Genomic DNA, 23,699 nt, shown 5'->3' with positions numbered 1-23,699 from the left:
ATAACAGTGAGGTTTTATAAGGCAGAGACTTGCACATTTTCTGATTCCTTGTGGACTGTCCGCAATGGTAAACAAACTCCTATTTTAGGACATGTGCAGCTGAAAGAGGGGTGGCAGTTTCAAGGCTAGTGTCTAACAAGGCATCCATAAGATAGCTGTCAAAACAAAGGCAGCCAACAAACCGGCACCATTATTTATTTACTGATGCGAACCATGTTAATAACAATGACACTGTTGTATTGATCTGATTCTTTGTTGGGTGATAAATGACCCATTTGTAATTGGAGGGCAGTATGGCTCCATATATGGTAGCAAATGGATACATGCCAGAATAAATAATAAAAAAAAATAATTTGTTGATTTAGAAGCTGGTTTATTACCGAACTTGGACTCGGAGATGAGCGGTAAATTGCAGTTGTGATTTTGTTTCTTTTTTTCAACAGGTTCGCTGATGTCCATGGACAGCATTTGCCAAAAAGGCTAATAAACAGCATAGTCATGGGTGAGCTTAAGCATGCTGTGCATGGCATGTTCAGTGCTGTGGGCAAATAAGCCATGTCCTGTCTTGAGGGTGGGTATGGGGGATTTAGGTGAGGCATACTTCTTTTAGCAAGTGATATGCCTTTAGCATAGTAGCTGGAATGTTTTGTTTTAAAGGCATGCTGTAACTTGTGCATGCTACTTTGAAGATTTGCCCTGTATTGTTTTATGTTACAGTTTAAGTTGGTATAATTTTAGGGTAGTTGCTGTTTAAGCAATTTGACTTTTATATTGCAGTTGTACTTGGTATTAAGGGGCAGCAAGAAGCAACAAGTTTTAGTATCATAACACATGTCCTTTTGCTACTGTCCGATCTCTTCTTTGGTACATAATCCTTCACCCCCAAGTTTGTGAGGCTTTTAAACTGATTTATGCAGATAAGTAAGTAGTGACATGTGTCTGTGTGCTATGTGACATCTCGGTCAAATAACTTGGCATAGTTGTGATATCTATTGCAAAAACCTTGTGAGACTTTATTATTCCCTTATGCATAGGAGTATGATAAGAAAGCCTCTTGAATACTGCATATTCAAACTTGTATTGACAGGACATGTTTTTAATTTGACTTTTATTAGAAAACTCACATGTAGAAATTGAGCAGTCAGTGGTGTGGCATAAGTGCAATTGTTTTGTGATTCTAGGCAGTTGCCATCTTCTTTTTTTAAATGCCAGTAGATTTCCTAAATAGTTTAACACTCATAATTATGTTTTTTGGTAAAAGTTTGTAAATCATTTTTCTGCCAGGGAAGTTTTTGTTTCTCTTGAATCCATTTCTGCAAAATCATGCATGCCTGTTATATTTGTGGATTCTGTGATTACTACAGTAACTGCATTTACAGTTAGAACATTTTTGCTGCAAATGCTAAATGACTTGTTCCTTCAACGTTTAATCCCACATGCGGTCTGAAGGCCTTAATTTTACTGTATTGTAAAAAAAGAAAATTAAATTATTTCATTTAATTCATTCAAGTATAATCATAGAACTAGTTATTTTAGATCTAGAGTAGAGTATAAAGATTACATTTTTTTCCAGTGGACTGTGTAATTTGTGATTTTAACTACTTAATTTCTTCTGTGATGGATTTGGGTTTCATAAACTTGAGGTTGTAGTGTCTTTGTGAAACTTGTATGTAAACAATTGCATTAAAATGGGATTGTTGTGTTTTTTTCTGACCATGGATTACGATGATATTTTGTAGGCTACACTGTTGTTAGCTTATGATGTCTTAATGTGAAAGTGTTTTTAATAAATATTCCTGAACCTGTTTCTTTAACTGGTATCTTCGGCAAGTACTATGCTTTGCTGATAATTGTGTTGCTATCAAGCACTAAAACAGTAATGCTTTCTCTATATGTATTGCTTGTTCTAGCATATAAACTCTTTTGGCATTTAGAACTGAATAGCAAAATACAGGGCATATGATAGATTGTTGTATATTTGGGATGATAATTTTCAGCAGTTCTCAACACACCAGCAGCAGCATTTGGACAGTTGCCCACCAGCTGCTTTTGTTTTATGATGTTCTTTTAATGTGAGCATGTTTTTAAATTAATATTCTTAAACATGTTTCTTTAACAAGTATCATAGGAAGTATTATGTTTTTGTGAAGATTGTGGTCAAGTTCTTTGTAACCAGACTGTACAGTTATGTCTTCTTTATATCTATTGTTTGTTCTAACAGACTTGCAATCTGCATTTGGAGCTAATTAGGAAAATGTAGAGCATTTGGGTGCCTAGGTATGTGTTTTGGGGTGGCGGTATTCAGTAGACTTCATTAGCGACAGAGTTATGAAAAGTTACCTGCTACGGAGTACAGTGACAAGACTTTTATGCTTATTAAACACAACTTGCACTGGATGTTATAAAACTGACTTCAGAAGTATCTGCACAATAATTCTGAACTGATAATTTTGGAGTTTGTGAAATATACCCTCTTCTGTTTAAATAATTGACACAGAGTCCTGATTTGGTTCTTTCTGCAGTGTTAATTTTAGTACTTCCGGAACCTGTTCATTAATATTATGGATGTAAACCATGCTAGTTCTTTTGTTTATGTCATACCCTCACCTGAAAGTGCAAATCTTTGCAGATACTGTAATTCATAGTGCTATCTTCTGTTACTGCTCTTGGGTATAGTTGTATTGATTTTGCTTTGCACAGCTGTGGTACTGTGGTGGCAACTGCATGGAAATGCCTTGTAATTCATTTGGCTTGTTTATTGGTAACAAGAAGAAAATAGTTTGTTTCAACTTTTTATTGCATCTTTTGTTTTTTGTTTAGCATATGGAAATGACATTGGGAGCTTAGTAGTTGGCTACAGAATAAAAATTGTGCATTATGTTTGACTTGTGACCAGGATGCATTTCTTCCGGACAGAATAGGGATGGGGTAAATTATTATGTTGTACTCTGAAAAAGATATTTGTTGATGTTTTTTTTTTTTTAAGTAGTCTGGATGTGGAAGCAGAAAGATTTTAAATAGGGTGGGCAAGGGTTGAGGAAAGCCTGAGGTCTGCTCTGTGGTAACAAGCAGGAGCCGATTCGCTATTTATGTATATAGGCAGCTGTTATAAAATATTGCACAAATTGATGCTGTTTAGGTGGTAACAGGTTGGAAAGTTAAATTAGCTTAACTTGGTGTTGCAAGCTTAACAGAAACACAAGACGTTATCCTTAATTGTAAGTCTAGATAGTTTTATTGCAGGAATTATTTTCCCAGAGTGGTATTTGGTATGTAGATGTCGCTGATGTTTTCCTTAAACGGATTCCATAACTGTTAGTATGTTGGTGTTGTGGTGGAGTAGCTGATATCCTAACAATTCCTTTTTTATTTTTAGAGGGTAGTAGCACAACATTATTGCTTTTCTGGCTTGCTTTAGAGTTCTGTACTCTGCAGTGATGGGAGTTTGTGCATTAATCTGTTTGGGCCATTATATTTTAATAGCTATTTCAGAAGTGTAACAAATGACAGCAGAAAGAGGTCTGGTGAAAAGAAATTCTAGAGTCCAGCATTACTAGCTAAATATTGTCAAGAGTTTTGCATTGTATGATTTTGTGCTGTGATGTGTATCTAACCATTTAGATTAAGTCAAATAATATCCAAGTAAACATTTAGAAACTGTTGAGTTTCAGTTTCTCTTTTAAGGATTCCCATGGGATTTGTGTCCTTTAGGGTATTTATTTATTTATTGCATTTGCAGAACATGGTTGGTCGTTGAATTCGTTTGCAGAGTACATTAGCCAATCAAGTGTAGCCTCTTATACTGCGGGATCTACAATGTAAAATCTAGAAAAGTTCAGAAAAAGTTATTAATAGGGACAAAACATAGTGATACTTTACAAGGAGTGCATATTTGTGTGCATACATAAAGTTAATATTATTGCATTTAGCTGCTTTGTTATACACTCTGTTCCATGATATTACCAAATTTTGTAATGCGGGATTGTCAGCAAGGGGGTGGGGCATGTGCTTGTAAATTCCTAAATAAATGTGTGTCAAGGAGTTTCCAGTTTTGCTTTAAAATGGCGAAGCCCCACATGCATACTGATGATGCTGAGAAATGTCAGCACCCTTTCTTCCATCAAGTCTGTATCTACATGACGTGCCTAGTTAGAATGGTAATGCAGAAGTTATTCCAGTCCCTGGAGGGATTCTGTTTTTGAATATGCTGTTACCCAGAGTGCATTTCGTTAGGGGAAGGTGATTATATAGTGGAATATTTCACCATTCAGGTTTGTCTGAAATGTTTATATATGTATATGTTTGTGGGTTGATATTTTTGTGTGTGTTTAGTGCATACTTAGTGTATGTATACACGTGTTATGCATAATGTGTGTCTAAAAAATATATATGTTTGTGTACGTGTATATATATTTACAGACACATACACACCCACATATATTTATATATACACACATGTATGCATACATATATGTTTTATATATTTCCACATAAACGCATGCATGTGTACATGTTCTTCAGGAAGCAGTATGTCTCCTTTAGGCTTTTTTTTATTTATCTATCTATGTATCTATCTATTGAAGTGAAGTGGCACTCCAACCCTTATCAGCAGTAACCCAGACTTCAACGGCAGTGGCAATTGCAACGCATGTGGACAGTTTAGTGTGGCCAGTCATGCAGGATGTTTTTGGTAGGTGGCAGAAAGGTGAATTATGCAGCAAATAAGGAGGCTTGGAAATTCCTAGTTTGGTTTGCAGATGCAGTTGAGGAGTCCTCTCTCTGTCTCTCTCTTTTGTATTCACATATCTTTTATTTCTATTTCTTATAACTAGTGAATGCTTTTAAGACTGTAGACTAAGCAGGGCATAGACTTTTATGCAGTATGTTTAATTAGCTAGTTTGTGTTATGGTATATATGTTAGAGTATTCCATCTTTTCACTGTCCTATTCTGTGACTACAGTCAGCGTGATGTGGAGTTATTAGGTAAACTAAAGTGAAAGCTGACCGTTACGAAGGTTTGCATTATATTTGTATACATATATACACACTGATTCAATACCCAAGTTGCTGGATGTTTGATTGTCCCTGTAAAAAATATATTGTTTTAATGTATTCTGAGTAAATAAAAAAAAAGTGGAATAAATTGTTTGTTTGAGCAAGTTGTAGTGGATTCTCTCATTCATTCTCTCTCTCTCTCAGCACTTGGTCTCATATTTTTTTAATGTCCAATCTAAGTACTACTAACAGGTTATGGTTTTTGGTTACCTGCCTAATTATAATAATAATAGTAATTATATAATAAGGCAAAAAATAATATTACTGTTATTATTATTATTATTATTATTGAGTTTGCTTGCCTGATATGGTGTTGGTCACTTGAAATTGCCTCATTTAATAATGGAGAAATACTAAGAATAATACCGTATCGTTTTCCCTACATATTTAGGTATGGAATGAATCGGATTCCCAGTACTGGTTCCTTCATTTCTTCATTAAGTAAATATGCAATATTGTCGAAAATAGAATTACAATATATTTTCATCAGGCTGTTTGGGTTTGCTTTCAGGGCAGTACTTGTAGGGTTGGTTTGCTGGGGTTGGATTGCTTTTTAAGTTAAGTGCATAGGCTATTATATCTGAAATTTAGACCTAACTGTTATTGAGGAACACTGACTCGCAAACATTGCATTTGTTTGTTGAACCTGGTTATCTAATTTTGTTTTAAACTCCTAGATGCATTTAATTCATTTCCTTTCTTGCAGTTATTTTATTCTGGAGTCTAAGCATGGTTTGAGTAACATGCAAGTCCTTCTTCATTTGGTCGACACTGACAAACATATTTTCTCTAAGACCCCTTCAGGCCTCTTCCCTTAGTGCATAATGATGTCCCAGGTATGGCTTGACAGCTTTTGTCAATATGACTCTTGCATGAAAAACATAATTTTCCTGTCAGTAACCTCTAGTTGATACTAAAGACATATATTTTTTCAACCTTTCAGAATATCTTTGGTTAGCTATTGAAGGAATACATTTTAGCAAAGCGCCTCTGTAAAGATTCCAGTAAATTTATTTGCAAGTTAAGCATTTTTTGAATTTGTTACCCCAGGTAAGGCATTGCTCACAACTGACCAATTTCAGTCTCCACCTAAGTAGAGACAAAACACTACAGTGGTTACTGTGTAAGTCATGCAGACAAGAGTGTGAAGACCTACATGACACCTTCATTATGTTTTAGTGTCGTTCACATCAAAGATGCTCATTAACATTTTCAACGTCTTGGTTCCCTAGTAGATGTAGACAGGTCTATATTATAAACACAAAAGCTGTAAACAGCGAATATATCTACATCGACACATAAAGGCTGATGTACAAAAAGAGCAAAATATGTAATCGGAGAAAATGAAAATGCCAAATGTATTTTGTCAACCAACAGCGCCATGCAGGTAAGCTCAAACTAACTAAATAAAATTAAATTAACACACTTTTGCAGGGGGGCAAGCCCCCCTGCACACCCCCTACTTAAATGTACCAACTCTGAGACCACACTACAGTGGGGAAAAGGATATATTTCCTCATCCCCCGCGATCACCCTGCTGGCCAAGCAAATACGTTAATTTTCATTTTTGCCGATTTACGTATTTCGCTGTTTTTTTTTTTTTACATCGACCTTTATGTGTCGATGTAGATGTATTTGCTATTTTGGGGTTTCGTGTTTACAATATAGACCCGGTATAGACTGCTTATTTCAGAGCCCCAGATCCAGTATGTTGGATGTTTTCCTAAAAGGGCACATATTCTTGTACTTCAGTTTCATAGTTCTTTATATTACACATTTTTCCATTGCTTGATTTAGTGTTAATTTTCTCTTTCTTGACTACCATGTATTTATACTTATGAATACTAAAAGTAGCCCTTGCTCAGTTTGCCCACCTATATTCTTTCAGCAAGTGTCCATTTTATTTGACCAAACCTTGGTGTCACTGCAGTGCCCAGTTTGCATTGACACTCCTGCACTTAGCTAGCCAAGTGCAAGGTACCTGAGGAAATGGTACAAATGCCAAATGGAAGATGACCCCTGTGGTTACACCAGTATACATACACTTATAGTATTAGTGCAATAGGGGTTCATGTCATGTTTTTTCATAGCATGCATGATTTATTATGGGGAAAGCAGTTGCCTTAGCTCAGTTCAAACATCAACCAATACTGTTAAAATTCAATTATTTGCTACACTTATAAGATTACAAAACTTAAGTTGCCAAGTAACCAAAAGAATCGGTTCACTAATGGACTAAAATTTTTATTAAACACAGGTAAAGCACTTTTGTCCTCCTCATCATGGACTTCTTCAGACATCTTTTATGTTCCATTATTGGGTCAAAAGAATGCAGTTATTAACACCTTGGATAAAGAAAAAAGTTGTAGAACCCTAGTTAGTAACTTTAATGTACATGCTAATAAAGTAGGGAATATTATACTTAACAACTGGAATATTATTTGACTCTGTGATGAATTATGTGATAAACTCGGATGTCAACCCAAGATTACCTATATGACAGAAAGGAATTTTAAGGATTTATTTGAAAAATCTACAACAAATGAGGGTTGTAGCGGGGGAGGTACAAAGGGTATGTATACGTGTGGTAACATTGTAAGCATGTCCATGAAGTGACAAGGTCTTGGTTAATAGTAAGGAATGGGCACATTTTAAAACTTGCTATAATCGCACTACTATGCGGGTGGTTTATGTTGTGACTTACCAACAGTGCCCAGTTTTCTGTGTTGGGAAAACAAAAGCATCATATATGTGTTCATATATATGTTTCCTCAAAATTTTATCATAATAATAATAATAGTAATAAAAGAAGGGTTCTAGGTAGACATGTTCAGGAATTACCCAGCTATTATTTTAAATTTTGGGTCTTAGATTGTATTCATTTAGATTTTAGAGGAGGTCCTTGGAAAATTAAGTTAGACGTTTTAGAGTTAAAATGGCAAATATTACTGGGGGTCAAAAATATCCAAAATTTAAATGAAACAATTTCTATTGACCATGTATTGAAATTAAAGCTGTTAAGATTTTAATAATATAACTTTGTTGTCTTTTATACATTCCATATTTATTGTATATATTTTTAGTGTGCATTAATTATTGATGTAACTTTAAGAGGTGGAGTGTGCTTTAATTAATGATGACTTTAATTACTATAGTTATTTAAATGAACTTGATGTAATTTACAATGTTCTGAAGAACTCTACGATGAGGATGGATGAAAGTGCTTAACCTGTTTTTATAATAAAAGTTTTAGTCTGTTAGTGAATCAGTTCTGTTGGTTACTTGGCGTTTTTCAGTTCACTGCCCATTTTGGTGTTATTAAAGCTTAAGTTAGTCACAGTAGTGTAAGCCTTAAAGAAGTCCTACTGTGTAATATGCAACCCTTTGTTGTATGCATTGTTGACTTAATTTTCTTAATGCAGACTTTAGACCTATATGTTTAACATTTATTTTATATAGTTCTGTACCAGGGATATATTACTTCTGTTAGATTGGGACCAAAATGGACTCTTTTTCAGTCTTTAGAAGGATGGCTTCTGTTTTAACATGGTTAAATGTGTCATTCATTAGTATTAAAATATTATCTGTAATTAAATGTGTCATTCATTAGTATTAAAATATTATCTGTAATCATCCTTACAAGTGTTTCAATGAAGTCAAAGCCAATACTGCCAGGGCATTTACCGTTCATTAGATTGAATTATAATAAGTCAAAATAGGTGCACATTGTATTTCCATTGATGTGGCTAGTTAATTTATAGAATCATTTCCAACGGACTACATGTAGGTGCAAAGTAGTTGGTTAATTCTGCTTTTGACATTGCATCATATAACCAACCATTAATCCTGGAACAAAGAGCCTATGACCGCATTAAGAAAACTTGGGTAGAGTAAGGACTTCTAAAGTCTTTTAATTGTCAGTATGCTTAGGAGGACTTTCAGAAGTTGTATACATTTTACAGTATGTAGTAAATTCTCCAGAAACATTTTGAAGGGTAGATCTCTGAAGAAATATATAAGAATATTTGGTATGGAAGATGTGACTTGAATAGCAGAAACTCCTACAGAAGTTACATATTAAAACAGACTGCAAGGGAGGAGTGTGACTGTAACGAAACATATGGTATGTAGACTGTGGCATACCCTTTTTTTTTTTAATTAATTTTTTGTAGAGAGATGTGCTAGAATTAAAAAAAAAAAAAAAAAAAAAAAGACCTGATTATTATGGTTTGTGGTTAGGTGATTTGAAGTAGTTTGTAGTGCCTGCTTGGTTAAATTAATTTTGGCTGGTTTTGTAGTGGAGAATATTGCATACTGTCTAAAAGCAGACACTTTCCTTGGTTTGGTGCAGGCTACAGTTTTTGACTTGGTAAGGGCTGCATTCTAAATGATTGTATAAATTCTGAAAATCCTGGACATGCCCCTGGAGATCTGATCTTCTTTTAAACAACAAAATGCTGCGTATTCTTCAGTCCTGTTGACCCTAGTCCCACTAACAGCTTATTGTCTTGTTTCAGAAAATGCACAGCAAAGATGGTTCTTGATAAAATGTCCTTTATTTTATGCATGCAGTAGAGATTTAATATTCTGGCCATTTTGTGCTTGGATTTCATGGTGATAACAACCAGTATTGTAGTGCTCTGTTATCTAATACACCCAATTAACACGCATCTCAAAGTATCCCTGTGTAAAGATGGATTATCTGTTGCTGTTGCAGTCTTTTGGAAATTTTATAGCATTAAGCAGTTTATCCATTCTGTAAGTCTGTGTTAATTTTTTGAATGGTATTGGCTGAATTTTAAAATCATTGGGAAGTTGCATTGTGAAATCCATTGATAGGATGGAAAAGCATCATGTGATGTAACGTCTTCAAATTTATGCCAAGTGTTATTTACCTTATCAGCTTTAGTCCCTGTTACATGCACTGCCCTTCTCTGGGTGAAGATTCTGAAATCTGGGGCTTTACATGTCTGCTAAATCCCATAGTGAGTCTTAATCTTTCTAGTTCATTGCACATACGTCTTTGTGAAATTGCAGTTGAAGGAAATGGTGTCTGTGTGTCCCATCCCATGTTATTCTACCATGAAATGCTCTGCTTTTCTGTGTACATGGGAATGATTTCATCTGTGTTTGCTTATTCACAATTTTAATGACGATTACTAATTTGTTTTGTGTAAGACTGTGGTTCTTTAGGGAGATTGTTTCAATATATCAAGTTTTACTTTTTTTTTTTTTTTACTTCATTTTCCAACTTCTTACATTATTACTTTGATAACTAGCTAAATTATTACCTTGATAGCTAACTACATTCAACGCTGCCTACTTTTCACTTTGGATTTTCCGTTTTTTTTTTTTTTTAATTTCTCTAATTCTTTTGGGTTTCTAATACCATGATGGGAATGGTCCCCATTCCCAAGTCAAAGTATGAAGTCCTAGTACGATTAAAGTTCTTGAAATCAGCATTGTTTCAATCTTTGATGTTAGCTAGAAGTGCTCTTTGCAGCACCTGCAATGTGCCCAGTGATGATGACTCCTGTAATTTGTATGGAGTTACATATATCCAAGTACAATTGTAAATTCTTTTTTATAAGACCTGTTGCTCCTACTACAAATGGAACTGTCTGAGTATCTTTCTTCCATGTTCCCCTTGTGCATATCCTGGTATTATATGACTTTGTGTCTCTCTGTACGTAAGGCACTGCATCACATAGAGACACAAAGTCCATATGATCAATACCACTTCTGTCTTCTTTTCATGGATCACTATATCTGGTTTTCTCGCATCTATTGTTTGAACTGTTGGTAATGGGTAATCCCATGTGGATGTAGACTTCATCATTTTTTATAGTGTTTTGTGGATCATGTTTGATGCAATGATTCAAAACAAGAGCGACACAAACAAAGCGTATAAATGAGGTCCAGTATCCCTTCCACACTGAAAAAATCTGGTAGTCCAAAATGTATTCCAGCTTTTTAAGTTGTTTCAGCTTCATTCTGCTGTTCTATGATGAGTCTTTTGCTGCAGCATAACTTGTGACCATTTCCTTCTCCCATTTACGACTGTTAAACATCAAACTTAAAGGTCCTGGCACGGCAGGTCATTTGGTAGCAGTGGTGGCCTTTGTCGAGCACAACGGCAGGTCATTTGGTAGCAGTGGTGGCCTTTGTCGAGCACAACGGCAGGCCATTTGGTAGCAGTGGTGGCCTTTGTCGAGCACAACGGCAGGCCATTTGGTAGCAGTGGTGGCCTTTGTCGAGCACAACGGCAGGTCATTTGGTAGCAGTGGTGGCCTTTGTCGAGCACAACGGCAGGCCATTTGGTAGCAGTGGTGGCCTTTGTCGAGCACAACGGCAGGTCATTTGGTAGCAGTGGTGGCCTTTGTCGAGCACAACGGCAGGTCATTTGGTAGCAGTGGTGGCCTTTGTCGAGCACAACGGCAGGTCATTTGGTAGCAGTGGTGGCCTTTGTCGAGCACAACGGCAGGTCATTTGGTAGCAGTGGTGGCCTTTGTCGAGCACAACGACAGGTCATTTGGTAGCAGTGGTGGCCTTTGTTGAGCACAACGACAGGTCATTTGGTAGCAGTGGTGGCCTTTGTCGAGCACAACGGCAGGTCATTTGGTAGCAGTGGTGGCCTTTGTCGAGCACAATGGAAGGTCATTTGGTAGCAGTGGTGGCCTTTGTTGAGCACATGGTAATATTTCTTGCTTCTTTTCCACCTTGTGACTCTGGGTGCTTTATGAGAAATGAGTTTCCTCGAGGCTGTTTTTCTCATTCATGCTGAAGGTTGCTACCTAGCTTTAATCTGTCTTTGCCACTATTTTTCCATTGTTTTGCTACTTTTATTAAAGCTGTGGGAATACCTGCTGGACTACCATATCACCCAAAGGTGGTTTCAGTTTTCTGCGGTTAGGACTGGGGCCTTTGGAAAGGGTGATCAGCTTTATGCCCTCAGAGTTACACTTCAGCCCAAGAAACTCACTGCTCTGTTTAACCCATCAGCTTGCTGGTAGTATCTCGGTCATCCATTATCAGAATGGAAAAGGTTACTAGGTTTGATGTGTTTAGTAGCTGTTTACTTATTCTTTTACATTTTGCGTATTTTTAAGGATGTCATTGTGTTTCTTGCACCTGTGTTTTTATTGACTCCCCTAGGACATGTCTTTTTTAAACTTGATAAGGCTTTCTGATCATCTGTTTTTCAAGCCAAGATAACCAGCTTCTTTGGAAGATCAGATACGGACTCCTATCAATCATGAGGACTGAAGCTCTGTAGTAGATATGGAAGCTATGTACTTACCATAATGCTAGATCTGCCTAAGGTGTCAGTCATCATTACAACCCTGACCCCCCTCCCCCATTCCATAAAAGCAAGGTGTATCAATTGCAGGTGTCTCAGACACACTGTAGATAATATTGCAGCAGTATTTTGATCAAGTGGCCTACTGTGTTCTTCTTGTCTTCTGTTTCCAACATTAGTTGAGGAGGGGGCTACCAAATTTCATCTTTTAACTTATCCTGTGTAAAGCTGCCAGTGTATTGGCCTAGTTGCTTCAGTGGAAGAGGCTTTCTTAGATTCTCAGCACCAGTCTCCTTACTGAGGTTGCATTCTGTGGCTGCCCTGTGTTTGCTGACATTATAGTTGCACATGGTTTGTTTAGTCCATTTTTTTTGCCTAAGACTTTAGCATATTTGCCACATGTCTTTAGCTGTGTTGGACACATTTTCTGAGAAAGATGACATCTGATTGGGCTCATGACATACTGAGACCGGCTCCTGTTGGATAGATGTACTGATAATTATTATCTAGCACTCCTGTATCAGCTAGCCACACCCCCTGCTGGTGATTGGTTCCTAATGATGCTTTGTCTGCATTTTCTGTGGATCTTTGCCCTTAAATAAGGAGGGTGGTAGTTTTGGATCTTTTCAAGGGGGGACCACTACCCCACTTTCACTTTCTTATTCCGTTTTGGGTCTTCTGGACTGTTGTAGGTTTGGGAGTTTTTCTTTAGCATCCCCCATTCCTGCTTCACAGACTTGAAGGTGTCAAACGGAGAACACTCCCCCCATTTGGATGCCTGTCTCTTTTTGCTGTGGAGTTTTTTTTTTTTTTTTTTTCCAGTGATATCTTTGGAGGATGACCAGAGCTCCTCCTGGCTACTTTTGGAGAGTGTGACCAGTCTTGCTTCCATCTCCTTAAAGGGCCTATATAAGCAGCTGTGTGATTGGGTTTGAGGTCTCATGGCCTCTTTTTACAAGATGACACAGAAATTGTCAGTTCCTGGTTTACACTTCAAGAAGAAAGAACAGCTATGGAAAAGTCTTGATTGCCATCTGGAATCTTCCCATTAAATGCTTCCCTTTCCATTTGGATGGTTGTCTTAACTTCTTGGTGGACAGTTTTATGTTGTGCAGAGTGTTTTATTTATTTATATTTGCCAGTATTATGTAGCTTTATAATAAAGGAACTGAAATTCAATACATAAGATATGGGAACTTTATTGTAGGCACTGTTCTTTGTGGGACTTGGTTTTAGACATGTCTTTGCTGAGGGGATCTTCCAGCTTTTACATCAACTAAAGGAAAGGGTAATACATTCTTGTGGTCATCCCATGACATCTGATTGGGCTCATGACATACTGAGACCGGCTCCTGTTGGATAGATGTACTGATAACGATTATCTAGCACTCCTGTATCAGCTAGCCACACCCCCTGTTGACCACAGGAGAGTTGTACCATGACCCATCCCATTTTTACTAGTGAGATGATCCCCTGTACAGGGACAGAGAATGTTGCCCTTCTCCCTTCTAGGTAAGGTTCTTTTTTTATAAACAAGAAACATCTTGTCACATATGACATAGGCAACCCTATTGACATAATTTTAGTTGCAAACATTATACATCACTTATAATCTACCCAGTCCTTGTCAATCAATCAAACATTACATTGCTCATTCAAGTTCTGCCTTCTTTTAAACCTCATTCTTCCCCTGTATGTATCGTTACCACAGTTCCCATGTTTTCCTATGTAATTTGCTCCTAGCCTTTTCGAAAGACCCCAATTCCGGTTGTTTTATCTCTGTTACTATATTCACTGCTTCTAGTGCAGTTTGATTAGACTTTGAGTTTTTATCTCCTTTTTTCATTATCACTTTAGCCACCTACCGACGCTGTGGTATAGGAAGCTGTTTCCACTGTAGTAGTTCACCATCTCCTTTTTTCATTATCACTTTAGCCACCTACCGACGCTGTGGAATAGGAAGCTGTTTCCACTGTAGTAGTTCACCATCTCCTTTTTTCATTATCACTTTAGCCACCTACCGACACTGTGGTATAGGAAGCTGTTTCCACTGTAGTAGTTCACCATCTCCTTTTTTCATTATCACTTTAGCCACCTACCGACGCTGTGGTATAGGAAGCTGTTTCCACTGTAGTAGTTGGCCATGATTCCTGTCTACTGTCGGGACATCAGCATTTGTGGCTAGTGGGCTCCTTCCCAAGGGAAGTGTGTCTTTCTTTGATTTGCCATTTGGCTTAATTACAGGCAGTACAGGGGAGATTAGTTCACTTGGGGTGCAGTGTTGGTGTAGTTTTGACACTTGATTCAGGAAGTGCAGGAGGAAGAACTGTTGGCAGTTGCTATTGTTTGAGAAATCTTTTTTTATGATACCCATATCCATCTAGTAGGTTTGCCGCTACATGGGTATTAGGAAATGCTTTATATCCACAGGAAATGGTTAGTAATGCTCTTTGAACAGCTAAGTTGTCACTGTGTACACCTCCTGTACAATGGATACAACTAATAGCGTCTAACTGTACCATTTTTATTCTCATGTTCACACCTCTTTGCACTCTTATCTGAAGAAAGTATTTGAAACACGCTGTTAAATGAATCTATATTTAATAAAGTGTTATTTCTGCAAACTTCTAACTTGACCAAGAAATTTGTACTTTGCTGTGATTAAACGTTTTGCTGTGTGTTATCTTGGTGCATTTTTTACTTTTTACCTTTCGTTTTGATCAAGAAATGTGTAACCCCCACAGAAAGATAGAAGTGGCAGGTGCCCAGGACCATTTCTAGCCCCTCAAGAAGTGTTTGCTGCATTCACATTCAGATTGTGGTAGGGGTGTCAGGTGGTTAACATTAGAAGGCAAAACTAGAGAATGAATCTGTATACCGATAGACATTCCGGTTAACAGTCAAATTCCTTTTGTTAACTTATTGCTAAATTCCTTTGCATAAGAGCAAGTGCTGGGAGAAAGTTAAAATGTAAAATAAGTTTAACAAATTTTAATCATTCTGTTTCTTTGTTTTATTTTTCCTGAATTAAAATACCACAAAAAATTGTACTGTGTATATTTATTATTTATTTTATTTTGTTATTTTGTGAAAAGAATGTTCTTAGCTTAGTTTTTTTTAGCAAAAGTTTACATTTTCAGGTTTCATCTGTTTTCCTAAAATAATGATCAGGAGGATTTGGGGTGAAGTCAGGTGTGTATTTTACTTGAACTCTGTAGCTATGTGATATATCCTATATACCCCATGAAACAACTCTGATCACAGGCATTTTAGTATAAGACCCAAAGAACCTATAGCCATTGAAATGTGCAGTGCTGTTTAAGTACTACATTTTGGTAATGATTTAGCAGTTCGCATAGATGAAGATGCGGATGTGATTTTCTATAATGATTTTGCTCTGAGCGGTTGAGTGACCTTTGTTTTGCTGAAACTTGTAAGGTTTGTACATAACTTTACAAATAAAATAGTTGCTTTGATTGCAATTTGATCCTGTAACTTTATTTATGGGAAACCACAGTTTTGATTTTTTTTTGTCCATGTACCTTCACTGATTCTGAATGTTGCATTAAAGTAATTCCTTGTTGTGTGTCTAAAAGATGTCTGTCTCTATAACTGTTACCTGTTCAATGTTTATACTCACTATTATATATGATTCACCCACTGAAGTCTGATTTCTCTTAGAGATACATGCATGTGTACAACAGGTGGGATATGTGATTGTCAAAATGTAGATGTGATGAGAAACTGTGTCTTGTAGTAAAAGTATTACTGATAGTTGCCGACACATTTGAGCTTTCCAAGTTGTGATACACCGAGAGAGACCTATTTTATTTATGGGTGGTGCTTGGAGGGTGGGGTGTACATTTCTGTCTCCATTGTTGTCTAGAAAAACACAAGGCTTGAGTTGTTAGGAGCTATCCTGCCAGTCTTTTTTTTTAATCTTATGAAATATGGGCTTATTTTGATTTGTTGCCTTCTCATACCAGAAGTTGCCATAACTGACAGAAAACACCACCTTTCAGCTGCAGGGCAGGTTTAAATTGAACCGATGTGGATGTTTATTTTGTGACTTGGTTACAAAGACTGAACAAAAGCTCTGTGTTGGTTAGATGTTTTAGTAGTGCAGATGGTGAGCTTTCAGGATATAATTTGAATGTGCACAATGTTGCATACCTTGGGCTAGAAGCATAGATATTAGAAACAGTAGAACTTGCATGCTTTCTAAAAATAATTATAGCTACAGTCCTTAAGGCAATGATTGCGGGGAGTGGTGTCATGTGACCAGACCTGGATATGTATGGATGGAAGAAATGGTTACATATAGTTTATGTAAGACATGATATAAAATGTAACAGTTCCATCATGCATTACCTCTAATGCAAACAGACAACATTAAAAAAAAATCTCATTACTAAGGGTTTTGCATCCAGGAAGAAAGAGGTCATTGTCTCCCTCTATGACTGGCCTAATGAGGGAAGAGTAGAGTACAATGCCCCATTTGGCATGTACCTCACTAGACACCTGCAACAACTGATGAAGCCGCAAAAGTACCTCACAAAGAGGATCCTAGGCCTTAAAACACTTGTCCTATATGAACAGACTCAAAAAAACTCCAACTATTCTCTGTCTCATATCGCCTACTTAGAGGCGATCTCTGCTTGACTTACAAAGCTGTGTCTGACTCAGCTCTGTTAAAAAATACTGCATCTAAAGAAATCCCAATCCCTCCGCACCACATGCTCCAGAGACCTCAACCTCATTACCACAATCAACGGAACATACTAGAGGGACAGGTTCATAACCCAAAGACTGCCCATGCTATGGAATAGACTTCCCATACATGTCAAGCAGAGCACCTCACTGGCTCTCTTCAAGAGAAATCTTGATGAGTGGATGAGAAATAGAAAATTCAACCCTGGGATAACTCCAGTGACTCTACTCGACAGAGGCTGTGGGAACTAAGGTCGGGTTGCACGATGCCAGGGTAATCCTATGGCTATGTTTGTAAAGGCCTAAGGGCCATTAGCCTAGTACACACCTATGAAACTATATTGCTTTTGTAATTTCTTTAACTGTAGTCTGACTGTTTAGTTACCTTGCAGTACAAAACAGTTTTGTAGTTACTGATGTACTGTAACAGTCTCTGTCCACTAAAGGCGTGTTTTTTTTTTTTTTCCTCCTTTCCACTTGTTATAATAGTATATTTAAATGAATTCCTGAACGTTGCTTTCATGAGCAGGAGATATAGTTTGACTGTTTTGCTTGCAGCGTGACTGTTTTCTCAGCTGTAGTACTGATGGTGAAGGTAAATGATTATGTGAATGTTGCTGGTGTGATTTGAACTTGTGGCCACAAAAGTTGATTGGTTGTGTAGTTGGATACCTTGTTGCACAAAATGTCAGTAACCCACAGATTGAACTTGTGGCCCCAAAAGTTGATTGGTTGTGTAGTTGGATACCTTGTTACACAAAACAATGTCAGTAACCCACAGATTGCTCTGTAGAGTAAACTGAAGTTTAAGCCTTTGACCGTTGACTTGTGGAAAGCTCTTTCAGGTAGCTCCGTAGGTGAATGGCACTTTCCTATAGTCACTGCCACTGTGTCCATTCTGTTCCTTGTTTTCTGTCCCAAATTGTTACTGACAACATTATCACAGTGCTTTTTCAAAATAGTTTTATTCTCAAAGTGAAGGTGACCTTGCTGTTTAATTCTTTGTTACCTGTTTGTGTTTAGCCCACAAATGTATTTCTTGTCTTTGGTTCCACAGTGTTGCTAAGATATATAATTAACGATAAGTTGTCATACACTGAATTAGAGCCACCTATGTCATTTGTATCCTGACTAAAGGAAATGGGTTTTAAAATGGAGCATTTAAAATCTGATTTCTTGAATGAAATGGGACTAAAAGAGTGCAATAAAATTTGTAGTTCCAGATTAAAGCACAGACTCATTAAACCTAAATGTTTTGGTTCTAATGCACAGATGATTTTTATTTATTTATTTTTGACAGCTGCTAAATAGCAAATAAAAATAAATATTAATGAAGCCAATAGCAAGTAGCGAAGAGTTTCAGTAATTACCATTCTGAATGAAAAATTGTAGTTTTATAAATTGTATACATATTAAAAGAGGCACCTCTCTGCTTTCTTCCCGCATTCCTTTTTTTAACTGCATACCTTTATAGGTATCTTTCTTCAGGCATAGTAATAATTGCCTTTCATTTTTTACATGCATCTCCATCTTTCTCTTATAGTCTGTCCAGTGACTCCCTGTTGGAAGTGAGAGATCTGGTACTGGGACTCTTAACACTTCTAAAATTAAACTGTGATTCTAGGAAACAACAGCAAATCCCAAAACTCTTTATTATACCCTTTTAAGCAATTTTGTGGGCATCTGTCTCCACCTCTGATGTGGAATAGCATCACATCCCTGCTGTTTAACCTAGAGATTATTGTATTTTATGGAAATTGGGGAAATACTCGTTGACATTTACAGTTTGGAGTTAATATTTCTTTCCCCCTTATTGTATTTAGTTGCATTGTTTTCAGGATGACAGCTCTCCTGCTCAGACATTCAGTGAACACTAATCCCTACCAGGTTCCCTCTCATTGCACCTGGTTGCATTTTTTGATGGACACGTTTATTCTGTTTGGACTTCTTGAGCACTCTTCATCAGGTTCCCCCTGTTTGCGTAGACTTTCAATGAACAGTGCTACTTGTCAGGTTTTCAATTAAGTATGTCCTCCATTTGTGCACAGCTTTCCTTGCATTTTGGGACCTGCATCCTGTGCAGGTAGAGTTTACAGCCCCCTTTTATATTTAACCAGACTTTTATTTTGTAACGTTTGTAGCCCCCTTTTATATTTAACCAGACTTATTTTTCATGGTTTACAGGTGGCTTCTCTCTCACAGTTTATTCAATATGCTGTAAACTACATGTTTGTTATCGTTTTCCGTCTGCTACGGCTCTGTTGGCTACAGGTGTTGCACTAGTTTTTACTGTAGTGAGCTCTAAGTTCAAGATGTAGCACAAACCATTTGTCAGGCTTGCAAAGTCTTCCAGATTTTCTCGCTGTCTTTTCTCGTTTTGTTTGTACTAATGTCCTTTGTATTTTTTCATGTGTAACACCATGTTCCTTGCAGTTCTACTAACAATTTCTTTCTTTCTGACTTAAGTTGATATACTTGGTTACTCAGAATGTTTCCTAATGAAGTAATATTGAGACACTGAGCACTGAACTGAAAGCTGTTTTGTCATGGATAACTGCAGGTCATAATCTGTGCAGGAAATACTTAAATATTTGTCATATTTTCCTCATCGCACACCTGGAAGTATTGTAGCTGCCTCTGCGCTTTCCTGGCCCAAAGTAGGGAAAATCCATTTTTCCAGTAAAGCTTCTAAAGCTAAATTGGAGCTGCTAACATATATGTGTATGATGTTTCCTCACAGGAAGCTGTACTTTATGGACTGAGTTGGGAAAGGAAACATGGAAGAGAGAAATTGGAAGCAGTAATGACGACCCTAGGAACTACCTGAAAGGCACAGCTATTCTGCTTCCTGTTTACTAAGTGGCCATGCTATTCTGCTTCCTGTTTACTAAAGTGGCCATTTCATTCATCAGCTTAACTCTACTGACACCTTGTCTTGTAAGGGCTTTAAATATCAGTAACTAACGTCTACTTTGTCAAAAAGTGTAGAGAGGCAGTGGGAAGGTTACTGAGAGCTGCAGTGTCCATCTTTTCAAAAGTGGCAGGTTTGATTCGGCACTAGTACAGGCCTGAAAGTTGGACTTGGCACATGCTGTCATGAAGAGTAAAAATAAAGATGGAACTGCAGAATGCAACTGTGAATGCAAGTAAAGTGAGTGTTTTACGGAGACACCATTGAAACACCCACATACCGTAAACAAAAAAGTAGCTGTATGTGGGAGGTGTGGATCAATTACTGTTTAGACAAAAAATGGCAAGTTGGGTTGGGAGTGATTTTACAGACTGCATGGGCAGGAAAAAGAAGTTGAAGTTTAATGTCCCAGTTTAAAGTTCAAACAATGAATTGGGATCGTGGGTGGTTGATAGATTTAACCTACCCGATATTAAGTTCTGCCTCCTCAACGGGTGTCATCAAATGAAACCACAACATTCTAGGTAGATGTGGACTGCAAGGGGAGGTAGGCCACTGACAGCTGGCACAAGAAGCTCACATGTAACGTGTGCAGATGGAATGGGGCAAATATCTAGTTTTTGTGGACAAATGAGGGATTTGCTAAAGGTAAAAGAAAACATTAAGTTAATCTATTTAGAATGGAATGTAATCTGAGGTTGAAATTTTCTTTTTTGAGTGCAAGAGATAAGACAAAGTATGAAAAAGTACGCATGTTATAAAATTCTGTAATAAGAAATTACTGTACATCAGGAACTGGTTAGATCTTGAGATAGCACTTGAAAAGATTAGTCTGAAATGGGTTAAAGCTGACCAGTCCTAACTTGTTGTGAATGTGCTCACTGTCAGTTTAGATAAGCATGTGGAATAAAGCGATGATGTTTGTCTTATGTTTCTTCCAACATCTGTTCTCTTCACATCTGTCTCTTAATCAGAATACAGAAAACAGAAGGAAGATCTCACAAAGACACTGATCAAAGTGCAAGTAGGAAGCTTCTTCCAGCATAGAAGGGGAAACCAAAATGTGTTTAACATAGATAAATGAGGGTAGAGATGACACATGTATGTCTTTGAGACAAAATGCATCACTGTATTGTGGGAGGTGGGGCAGGAATGCTGAACAGACTTAGATACTCATGAGACAGCCATATAGGACAATATTAGTTAGTGAAAGGAAGTGTTTACTAAATGAACAGCTAACAGGCAATGTAGTTTTGCACTTTGAGAAGAAAACACTACTGTTGTGAACAGTTCTTGACATGTTTATGCATGAAGCAGGATGCCTGAACACAGAGGGCAAAATAAAAAATGCTTCATACAGTAGTCCGACTCACTGTGGAACTTTGTGGTGTATAACCTTGTAGGTGTGTACAAGTCAGATGTTTGATAACATTTTGGAGGCTTTGGGTTAGTAAATGCTAGCATTGCTTCATCACACAAGGAACAGTGTTAGTGTATTACATTTCATTTGTTTATTGCCTGTAAGCAAATATAGTTGCCAGCTGGTGACTGTCACTGATTTTTATTCCATTGTGGTTCATTGGTAGGGTCTTTTGTAGTAATATAGATGACTATATGACATAAAAGCAAGGCGTAGTTAACAACATACGTTTGCTCCTTTACCGTCTTTAAATTATCCTATATTATATTTGAATAGCTTCAAATTCTGTCTGTGAAGGGCATAGCATGCCCTTGCCAAGCGGAAAACTGACCCATACCGACTAAGTCCAGTGATATTTTAAAGCTGTTTTCTCGATGTTGCTATAATCCATGAGAGGAAATTTTGGATACATGTATAGTGAATAAATGTGTTTGTTGCAGGGAGGCACACCATAATATTCTGTATGCATTATGTAAGTATTTATCCATTTGCCATAAAAGGCATATTATGAGGCATCCATCTTTCAGATTTAGTTTTCCGTAAGAGCACAGGGAATGCAACTGTTTGCGTAAGTGAGTTATTTACTGTCCTGAGATTCAAAAGCATATATGTCAGGATTCGGGTCTGCTTCTTTGAATTATTGAAAGTCTAAGTTTTATAAAGTGTTTGCAGGAAGAAATTTCTTTTTCCAGGACTGTGCAGCTAGTTACTCATTTAATTCTGAGATGATTGTTTGAGCTCCTTACAGGTTTCCTTTAACAGAATGTTTCAGGGGATCTTTTATAGTACCATCTCTGCCACTTGCAAGTATCTCAAGCTGTATAAGGAAACTAGATTTGCATAACTGCTAAAGCATTCGCAGCGTCTCTGCACAACAGGCCTCTGTGGAAGTGAACAGGTGTTGCTGATTTTGCAGCATGGAGAACATGTTGATCAGTTGGGCTTCTTCTTCACTGTAACATCTTTATAAAAAACAGAATCAAACTGCTGCTTCCTTCTACCTACTGACGGCAGTGTAGTTTCCAGGGAATGTAGCTGTTGTGAGCATTTCTTGACATGGTAATGCATGAAGCTGGCTGTCTGTACACTGAGCACAGAATAAGTAAAACTTCATATGTTACAGGTGTGTACAAATGAGGAATTTGATAACATTTTGAAGACTTTTTGATGTATCGCAATCACTTTGCGTATTGACCTAAATCCAAATGTAGTTGGTAGCTAGTGGTTGTCACAGATTTTTTGCTGGACTCATTCCTTTTGCATTCTGACAGATTCTTATTTCTTGAAATGCACATGCTAAAGAATTGTGTGGTGGGTGGGTAAGGGTGGGAGTGTATGTGCATCTGTTAATAATATTTGCATCTACATTTATATTATTTGCATGTGCTTATAATATATGCGTCTGTATTATATTAATTGTGTGTGTTTTTTTATGTTTAGGCACCCATGCTTGTATGCATATATCGAGCCACAGTTCATCTAAAAAATGTGATCAAACTGTAGCTTGTCACATCATTGAGATTGGCTTTATAGTGAGTACTGAGGGGATGGGATGTGACGTGTGACCCATACGCTGTTTTGATCATTTCTGGGAAGCACTTTGTCATGGGTCCTGCAAGAGGATAGGTCTTACACTCTACATTTGATTAATAGAGTACAATGAATTGTGTTTGACAATTCGGAGCTCAATCAGTCCATCTTTTGACCAACGTATATAAACTCCCAGATGTGTGTTTTTACGTTTATACGATATATATGATGGTGTATGTGTGTGTGTGAGAATATATTGATCCACAATGTTTTGTCAAAGTGCTGTTTAATTGAATAAAATGGGATCAAGATGTTTGCACTGAGATCTTGTTTCACTGGCTTTATTTTATTTTCTCCTACCCAATGTAGTATCTCCTGTCGCTTTTTTGAGGAGTTGCTCTTTTTCATTGTTGATTACTGTTTTGATGACCCAGCACACTGGAGCAGTGGGTTTGTGTATTTGTGGGGAGCAAGTGTTGGTTGACAAGCAGTTGTCGACAGGTGAATGAATATTTTCTTGTTATTCTCTTGACATAGTTGGTCTGCATTCTGAATGCTCATTGCATGCAAAACCAGTACCTTTTGGTGTCCTCATGCATGATGACAATGTTACATGTGCTGCCCACAACCATCTGAGTTGTACATCTGAGGTTAACCTTGATTCTCCATTCGGAGAACCTTTCAGTGTTGCCCTCCCTGAGCAAGGAAGGATTTGTCCACTCAGTCTTATGTCTGCTGGTTGGCCTTTCCAGATACCTGCTTCATTACTAGA

At 37.3% G+C, this 23,699-nt stretch overlaps 1 protein-coding gene across 2 annotated transcripts in view; it reads left to right on the top strand.

Annotated features, from left to right (window-relative positions):
- Positions 1 to 23,699, top strand: part of NFATC3 (nuclear factor of activated T cells 3) — a 1,346,548-nt gene that overhangs the window by 808 nt on the left and 1,322,041 nt on the right. The window contains exon 2 of one of the 2 annotated variants that reach the window (XM_044082044.1): positions 444 to 502. The exons of the other annotated variant lie outside the window; for it this stretch is intronic. Within the exon in view, the coding sequence (XP_043937979.1) occupies positions 499 to 502 (4 nt within the window). The 5' untranslated portion in view covers positions 444 to 498. The remainder of the gene's footprint in view (positions 1 to 443; positions 503 to 23,699) is intronic. 2 annotated transcript variants of the gene reach the window in all.

This window comes from Protopterus annectens, chromosome 8.part1, assembly GCF_019279795.1.
Source record: "Protopterus annectens isolate FY-2018-M chromosome 8.part1, PAN1.0, whole genome shotgun sequence".
In the NCBI taxonomy this organism is placed as follows: Eukaryota; Metazoa; Chordata; order Ceratodontiformes; family Protopteridae; genus Protopterus; species Protopterus annectens.
The sequence above is the reverse complement of the archived record's forward strand: the minus strand, read 5'-3'. Positions and strand labels throughout refer to the sequence as shown.